This window comes from Erythranthe guttata, chromosome 5 (genome assembly GCF_056151865.1).
Source record: "Erythranthe guttata isolate IM_541 chromosome 5, IM_541, whole genome shotgun sequence".
NCBI lineage: Eukaryota > Viridiplantae > Streptophyta > Magnoliopsida > Lamiales > Phrymaceae > Erythranthe > Erythranthe guttata.
In genome coordinates this window covers 8,306,349-8,315,940 of record NC_142537.1, presented here as the reverse complement: position 1 = coordinate 8,315,940, position 9,592 = coordinate 8,306,349, and the positions used below count along the sequence as shown (strand labels likewise).

The following is a 9,592-nucleotide window of genomic DNA, read 5'->3' as shown; positions in this document are numbered from 1 at the left end:
GTGACGTGGCGTTTGTCGGCGAGCATACCCCGACGGCCTCCTCAATTTGATCTGGTGGAAGGAATTATTGGTAGCAACTGTCAGTACCATGGCTGTTGTGGCTGCAAAAAAAAAGGAAACATTTTTTTTTTTTTTGAAATTTCATTCCATGGATTTACATGCCAAAGATTTGGTAACTTCCATTCAATCGGCAAGACTTGATAGATTGGAGAAGAAATTATATTCTTTCCATTTTGAAACAGAAATTTCCTCGGCCAATTACTTGTCTTTGCCCCCAAATAAATAAAGCATTATGCCTTTTCCTTTTTGTCAACCATATGCACGAGCACCAACGATTTCATGGTCGATTGAAGATTCTGTAGTCTATCTTCTAAATCATCATCGGTAACCACGGTTGTGAAGCGATTTGAACTTCAATATAGGAGAAAGAGATGAGGGGCGAAGACTGTCCCACTGGGCGTGCCAAAATTTGTAGCAACAAAATTCTTATCTCCGATTTAGACAAACAAGAAAAACTTGCACAAAAATAATTTTATTGAATTAAAATAAAATATATTGCGGGTTACAAACTCTAATTTAATCCTCTGATTCTTCTCTCAAGAATAATATGCGTTTGACTTTGAATTTCGGAGACGGGTCGTTGACTTGATCTTCTCCGGATTTGATTTGGATTTGAATAACGTCTTCCGAGGGTCTTGCCGGATCGAACGTTGAACTTTGACGGATTTTGACTTGAAGATCTTGGAGTTCTTGATGGATTTGGCCCTTCAATCTTCCTTCAATCTTGATTTGACAGATTTTGACTTGAAGATCTTGGAGTTCTTGATGGATTTGGCCCTTCAATCTTCCTTCGATCTTGATTTGATGTTAATAACGTTAATTCGAGGGTTTAGCACCGTGATCTCGAATTAAACGCTTTAACGCCTTGATTTGATGAAGAATACCTTCGATTTGATGAAGAACGCCTTGAATTTGATGAAGAACGACTTGAATATTGTAGAGAGAATTTTCTCCTACGGTTTTCTTCTTCTTGACTTGTGTTTTGAATTATGTAGGGAGGATCCCTATTTATAGTGGTAGAATAAGAGTCCTACTTAAAGTCTTCTTGATGACGTGGCGCGATTTGATTGGCTCTCTTTAAATTGATATTTATCTCTTATAACTTGGAAGAGAAGAAATAATCCTATTGGTCAATAATTAATTGATAATTATCTCCATGACTTATTTTGCAAGATAAATTATAATCTTGGGATTCAATTTAATATAATATAAATTATATTAAATTTATGTGTCGACACTACACAAAAAAAAAAAAAACGAATAACTTTACTGTTGAATAATTTTCCAAATGAATTGAATCAGCTAATACCAGTGGATTGAAAAATTGGACCAGGAAACAAAATCATCAACTATGTCTTTCGTGTTATGCTTAAAAGTATAATTAGATTTAATAACTTAGTTAACTTAATCAAAACTAAATTATCGACAACATACCAACGTAAAATGCCATCTATACATCTTGCATCGTAATTAAGCCCTTCTCCACTGCCTCGTTTTGGTCCTGTTTTATCACTCGAATTAGCAATTGAAAAATTAAGATACAAAAACAAATATAAACAATAAATTAAATATCGCATACAAACAATTAGTCTTGAAGGCCGACTTCCAATAGCTTGTGGCTCCGCCCATTTTTGCTTAGTTATCCCCAATAATCCCTTTCAATAACATGTCCAATAACATCTAAAAGGAAATAATTGTTATACACAAAATTTGAAATCTTTGGTATAAATTAATGAAGCACATAATTTAACAAAATGAAATTATCTATAAGCCATGATGGAAAAAGATGCAAATTAATTACCACACAATCAATAGGATGAAGAAGAAAATAAGACAAAAAATCTAAAGTCGGGTTACCAAAAGAAGAAGCCTTAGGTAGGATGAATAAATAAAATTCAAATGTTGCAGAAATTCCGTAGAACGATGTCAAAAATCCGCTAGGGATGAAAATCAGATTTATTTACCATTTTTTGTAAAAATCGAATCATATTTATTATGAACTATGAAGAGAAAACAAATTGCAAAATAGCTAACCTTGTATGAAGTCACAAACGTTTTGTAGAAACGGGAAGAGATAAAATTCGGGTGGAGAAATTGAAAGGTGGGATATAAATAAGTAGAGAAAACACAAACATGTTGAAGTGGTAGAGAGAAGCTGAAAGTGTTAAGGGAAGTCTTTGAAAATCTTCCATCTTTGGAAATATGATAATTAGTATTTTATCATCAAAAAAATAATATTTAGTGTTGAGATGTTTGTGGCTGAAAATTAGGAGATAAAATAATATTAGGAGATTTAATTGTTTGTGCGTTTGAGATATTTATGGCTGAAAATATGAGTTATTGCGCTGGTTCGGGCATACAAAAATGATAAAAATCGAAAATAATATTTAGGAGATAAAAATTGAAAATAATATTTAGGAGATAAAAATTTGATGAAAATGGAAAATAGTATTTAAAATAATATTTAGGAGATAAAAATTTGATAAAAATCAAAAAGTAATATTTAGGAGATAAAAATCTGATAAAAATCAAAAATAATATTTAAAATAGTATTCAAGAGATAAAAAATTGATAAAAAAATGAAAATTATATTTAAAACAATGTTAATGAGATAGAAGTTGTTAAAATACGAAAATAATAATTAAAATAATATTTAAGAGGTAAACAATGATAAAAATCAAAAATATTATTTAAAATAATATTAATGAGATAAAAATCTGATCAGAATCGAAAATAATATTTAAAATAATATTTAGGAGATAAAATTTTGATAAAAATCGAAAATAATATTTAGGAGACAGAATTCTGATAAAAATCGAAAAATAATATTTAGGAGATAATTCTTTTATAAAATTCGAAGACAATATTTAAAATAATATTTAGGAGATATAAATTTGATCAAATTCTAAAATAATATTTAAAATAATGTTTAAAATAATATTTATGAGATAAAAGTATGATAAAGTTGAAAAATATTTAAAATAATATTTAGGAGATAAAAATGTGATAAAACTTAAAAATAATATTTAGGAGATAAAAATATGATAAAAATTAAAAATAACATAATATTTAGGAGATAAATATTTGATCAAAATCGAAAATAATATTTCAAATAATATTTAGAAGATAAAAATTTGACAAAAATCGAAAATAATATTTAGGAGACAAAAACTGATAAAAATCGAAAAATAATATTTAGGAAATAATTTTTTTATAAAACTCAAAAAAAATATTTAAAATAATATTTAGGAGATATAAATGTGATAAAATTCGAAAATAAAATTTAAAATAATATCTCGGATATAAAAATTTGATAAAAATCGAAAATAATATTTAAAATAATATTTAGGAGATAAAAATCTAATAAAAATCGAAAATAATATTTAGGAGATAAAAATCTGCTAAAAATCGAAAATGACATTTAAAATTAAATTTAGGAGATATAAATTTGATAAAATTCAAAAATAATAATTAAAATTATATTTGGAAGATAAAAAATTGATAAAAATCGAAAATAATATTTAAAATAATATTTAGGAGATAAAAATCGGGTACAAATCGAAAATAATATTTAAGTGATATAATATATCTGATGAAATTTGAAAATAATATTTAAAATAATATTTAGAAGATAAATTTGATAAAAATCGAAAATAATAATTTATTTTTTACAAATATGATATTAGGGTTTCTTAGGGTTGCTCTAGCGTTTCTTTCTTTTATATATAAGATAAATATATATTAACATTATCTTATATCTTATCTTATTAACAAAAGAAAGGTTCCTAGAGAAACCCTAGAAAACCCTAAGGTCAATTTTTCCCGCTCATTTGGAGGATATCTTATAATGGAATTAAATTTAATTTTTTAATCCAATTTTTTCTCATATTATTAAATTTCGTATAATCTAATAATTAAACACCTAATTAAGAGCCCGTTTGGCTAAGCTTATTTAAAACATCTTATAAGCTCCTACATCTGATAAGATGTTTTAGGAGCTGATAAGCTGTTAGATCTTATTTTAAAAATTATTTTTTAAGGTGTTTGGATATTAGCTTATAAGTTACTTTTTGTTTTTATAAGTTGTTCAGGTGTTTGGAAATAAAAGGTCTGTTTATTGCTATAATGACAAAAAAGTACATGATGCCAGTATAATTGTTAAACTTATTTGACTCAAATACTTTTGTTCCTAAAATATTATTATAATATTTATAAATTATTTTTTCAAATAATAATAATAATAATATTAAGTTATATAATAATATAAAATAAAAGTTGTAAAAGAAATATAATTTTTTTTTTAGATGAAAGAAATATAATTTTTTTTTAGATGAAAGAAATATAATTTATTATGGAGATAATAAGAATATTCGTGTATTTTTATATACATATAAAATATAAATAGAGAATATTTTTTTTACAATTATTATGATAATTACGATAATTATATTTAACTAATTATTAATCTTGATTACAAGAATACGTTGTTTTGATAAAATATAAATATTATTAGTATTCATGTAATATAATAAAATATTTGAGGGTAATTTTGTATTTTAAGTGTTTTAGTAAATAAGCAAATAAGATCTTAAAGAAAAAAGGTGGGGTAGAGGTACTTTTTTAAAAACATCTTATAAGCTCCCTAACAGCTTATTTTTTGAAAAAATAAGATCTTTTGCAATTTTTTTACCAAACACCTTTTAACAACTTATAAGCTCCTAAACATCTTATAAGATGTTTTTAGGAGCTTATAAGCTTAGCCAAACGGGCTCTAAATATTAATTTCTACTAATTCTTTAACTAATCTCCTAAATATTGGCATAATTCTGAATTAATTTTCCGTATAATCTAATAATTAAACACATAATTAAATATTAATTTCTACTAATCCTTTAACTAATCTCCTAAATATTTAATTTTCTAATCCGATTTTTTTCATATTATTAAATTTCGTATAATCTAATAATTAAACACGTAATTAAATATTAATTTCTACTAATTCTTTAACTAATCTCCTAAATATTGGCATAATTCTAATCCAATTTTTTTCATATTATTAAATTTCGTATAGGAGGATATCTTATAATGGAATTAAATTTAATTTTTTAATCCAATTTTTTCTCATATTATTAAATTTCGTATAATCTAATAATTAAACACCTAATTAAATATTAATTTCTACTAACTCTTTAACTAATCTCCTAAATATTGGCATAATTCTAAATTAATTTTCCCTATAATCTAATAATTAAACACGTAGTTAAATAGCACAAGTCTAGATTAGTTTTCTAATACTATTTTTTCATATTTTATTAAATTTCATATAATCTAATATTTAAACACCTAATTAAATATTAGTTTCTACCAATCCTTTAACTAATCTCCTAAATATTGGCATAATTCTAAATTAATTTTCTAATACTATTTTTTCATATTTTATTAAATTTCATATAATCTGATATTTAAACACGCTAATCATTTAACTAATCTCCTAAATATTGGCACAAGTCTAAATTAATTTTCTAATACTATTTTTTCATATTTTATTAAATTTCATATAATTTGATATTTAAACACGTAATTAAATATTAATTTTTACTATTCCTTCAACTAATCTCCTAAATATTGGCATAAATCCACACCTTTTAAATGACACGGTTCCTCTATTTTCTTATCACACGTTTCCCAAAAGACTTATAGGGAACAATAATCTAATATATATATGTATATCTTAGAAGATCCGTAGATATCTTTTAGGTTTTCCCCACAAACTCTTTATAAGCACTCTTTATAAGTATATTTCTCTCTGTATCTCTCTCCATCTCTCCCTGTATTTGCTGCTCCAACACCTCAGGTAAAAAAAAGCCATGTTCTTTTACGTTCCCTTGCTTTGGTCCCTGTTATTTAATCTATTTTCACTTGTTTCGGTCTCAGTTCGTTTGCCCAATTTCACCGAAAACTTAAATATCCTGATTTTTGTTTCATTGAAGGATTGAAGGATTTTTATTCATTGAAGCAGTTATGGCTCCACGAAATTCAACTACACAGGTTTCATTGCTTCATGAAATTGATACAAACACTATTAATTGGAAGATCATTGTACGGGTAATTCGTCTATGGTTAGTGCCAGATAGGTGGAGAAAAACAGAAACGGGTAGCATTGAAATGGTTTTTTTGGATGAGAAGGTGATGTTTTTATTTTTTCGGATTCTTTTCTATTTATTTATTTTTATTTTTGTTTTATATTCCCTATATGTAGGAGCTAACTATTTTATTGATTTTGTAACAGGGTATGCGTATTCATGCTACCATAAAAAAAAATCTCATTATGAAATTTAAGGAATTGGTGAAAGAAGGCGAAACTTATATGTTTCAAAATTTCTTGGTGGGTGATTCAAATTTACCATTTAGAGTATCTACGTACAGATTTAAGCTCAATTTTGTCGGAATGACTGTAGTTACTAATTTAGTAGCCGAATATATTCCGACAACCAACTTCAAGTTCGTTTCTTTCGACACAATAAAGAAGAATGTGGATGAATATTTACTATTTGGTACGCAATTGTTTCATATAACTTAGTTTGGTAAATGTTTGTTCTGTCTTACCATTAATCACTAATATATTTGTGTCGTCTGTATCACAAGGGTTATGTAGAAATCCTCAGTAATCAAAATAATGTTGCAATTTGATTCAGTATATAACTCTGGTACATTTGATTTAGTTTATTTATTTGTACAAATGTAATTGGCCATGTGGTAGAGAATGGGCATATAAAGGAGATCACTACAAAAGTAGAGAAAAACAAACTTTTGGATGTTATTCTGCAAGATTTAGAGTAATTTAAATATTATATTTTTTTTTTACAATTTTTATATGGATTTATTCTTATAATATTTTTAGTAATTTATTTTACATTACAGAAAAAATACTATTAAATGTACTTTATGGGACGCATTTGCTGAACAAATTGATGCATATGTAACGAATGTTGACCAAAATGGACCTACTGTGGTCATACTTCAGTGTTTCATGGCTAAAACTTATTGTGGTGCGTGTTAATATTTACATACCCTAATATTGATGCATATTTAGGAATTTGTTAAAATATTGATGCATATTTTTGTATATTATTTCACCTAAAATCATACTTAGGAAGCACGAGTTTGTCAAATGTTCGACATGGATCACAACTACTGATCGAACCGAATTTGAAAGAAGTTTTAGACTACAGGTATATGTACTAACATTTGATCATTCAACTTTTAATATATATATATAACCTTGAGTATAATAATTCGTTATATATTTTAATACCTGTAAATTTTACAGGCTTGCATTGAGCGAAGAAGTCTATGTCCCATCAGTTAGTCAATTATCGTCCCAACTTTCTTTGCCTCGATCGTACGCTCCACTCCAGGCAGATAGAATGACCATAGATGAGTGCGTTGGGAGTACAAAGGTACGTTGATTTGTCGAACATATATCTGATATATTTTTAATTAAACAAATATAATGCTTAAGAATCGATTGTTGTATATATATATTGTTGGTATGTGTTGGATCCGTACAGGCGAAAATTCTGGAAATCGAGTCGGCAGCTAATTGGTGGTATGTTTCATGTAAAAATTGTGTGAGGAAGGACGAACCTGTCTCAAAGAAATATTGGTGCGAAGAGTATGACGGGTTTGTTCCTGCTGTACCAAGGTAATTATACTTTGATTTGGTAATATTTTACGAAAACCATCATTCCTCTTGGTATTCGAAATTTGTATATAAAATATATACTTTTGTACAGGTTCAGAGTTCAAGTGAGTGCCATTGATAGTACTGGATCGACTTCATTCGTAATGTTTGATCGTATTGTCATGCAATTAATTGGAAAAAGTGCTTCAGAACTCCTAGGTGGTGCATCAAACAAGGTATTGTTGATGTAATAAGTTATGTACATTTAAATCCACATTAGGCTAATAACCATTTTATTTTTTTGTAGGGAAACCATAATTAAGGATGTCTTGCAGAAATTAATGCTTTGATTGATAAGGAAATTCTATTCCAAATAGAAATCAGTTCCCGAAATATTAAGTATTGGGGATGGCACCATAGGTGATCCGAATGACGGGGTGGTCAGCATTGAAATCCCTGGTGACTTACTCATAAAAGAGTCAGCTGATCCACTTGCTTCAATTGTAAATGAGACATACCCATCATTTTTAGAGAATATGGATGATATCAGTTATTTGCAACACAGGGCCATACTGGCTCCGACAAATGAGATTGTTGACGTGGTAAACGATTACATGCTATCATTGGTTCCTATGGAAATGAAGACATATCTCAGTTTTGATAGTACATGTTCAGCAAACGGAAGCATTGACATACCTGATGATATTCATACGCCCGAGTTTTTGAATACCGTTAATTCTTCTGGTCTTCCAACGGTCATGTTGTTGAGAAATATAGACAAATCTTCAGGTTTGTGCAATGGCAACCGACTGTCAATCACAAGATTAGGAAATCGAGTCTTGGAAGCGAAAATTATATCAGGAACCAACATTGGTCATAAGGTGTTTATTCCACGATTGACTCTAACGTCATCCGATAACAGGATTCCTTTTAAATTCCAGCGTCGACAATTTCCTATCACTCTTTCGTTTGCAATGACGGTAAATAAAAGTCAAGGCCAATCTCTTCAACACGTGGGTATATATCATCAGAAACCAGTGTTTTCACATGGACAATTATATGTTGCTATCTCAAGAGTTACGAGTCGAAGAGGCTTGAAGATACTTATTTGTAACAACGACGTGAACACCTCAAATACTACTACAAACGTCGTTTATAAAGAAGTTTTCCAAAATCTGAACTAAGTAAGTTATTTATATATTTGGTTAAATTTATATATGGATTTTTTGTCTTCAAAGTTTTATAAATGAGCTTTGTAACATTTATGTTCAATTTATAAAAAAGTTCTTTTTTCTTTCATTTTGTCCTACAGTGCAGGTGACATATGGTCAAGAGTTGAAAACAACTACTCTGTTGGTGGCCGGATTAATTCTTTGGTGGATAGAGTTTTATTAAATTTTCCAGTAAAATATTCAATATATAGTTTTTATTAGATTTTTCAGTTAAATATTCAATACATTTTTATTTCTGTTTTTTTTAATGATTGTTATGTTTGTTTGTTCAATCCCGTGCATCGCACGGGTCAAGTTACTAGTATATAAAAGAAAGAAACGCTGGGCAACTCTAGAAAAACCCTAATGGTATTTTTGTAATTATTTAATTTTAATGTTTTTAATACTACTATTTTTTAACTCTAATTTTTAACAATTATCAATATTGAAATTAACCCGTGAAGAATCCTACCATAATGACACTTCTGTAATTATTTATTTTTAATATTTTTCTCTACTAATTTTCTAACTATAATTTCAACGATTATTAATCTCCTATTTTTCATCAATATATCTCAAATGTTATGAGATAATTAAATTGATATTTTTTCATTTTTGTAATCATATCCCGTGCATC

General features: G+C 27.6%; 1 protein-coding gene across 1 annotated transcript; it reads left to right on the top strand.

Annotated features, from left to right (window-relative positions):
- Positions 1 to 7,090: 7,090 nt before the first annotated feature.
- LOC148770552 (uncharacterized) lies at positions 7,091 to 8,928 on the top strand. The gene is made up of 6 exons (XM_088817898.1): positions 7,091 to 7,109; positions 7,214 to 7,292; positions 7,391 to 7,520; positions 7,632 to 7,765; positions 7,857 to 7,980; positions 8,122 to 8,928. The coding sequence occupies exons 1-6, from the start codon at positions 7,091 to 7,093 to the stop codon at positions 8,926 to 8,928; spliced, it is 1,293 nt and encodes a 430-aa protein (XP_088674024.1).
- Positions 8,929 to 9,592: the final 664 nt, after the last annotated feature.

Excerpts from the sequence above, each read along its gene's own strand:
- LOC148770552 (XM_088817898.1), top strand. Across the intron at positions 7,521-7,631 it reads AGTGCGTTGGGAGTACAAAG|GCGAAAATTCTGGAAATCGA; the intron begins GTACGTTGATTT and ends GGATCCGTACAG. Across the intron at positions 7,766-7,856 it reads TTTGTTCCTGCTGTACCAAG|GTTCAGAGTTCAAGTGAGTG; the intron begins GTAATTATACTT and ends ACTTTTGTACAG.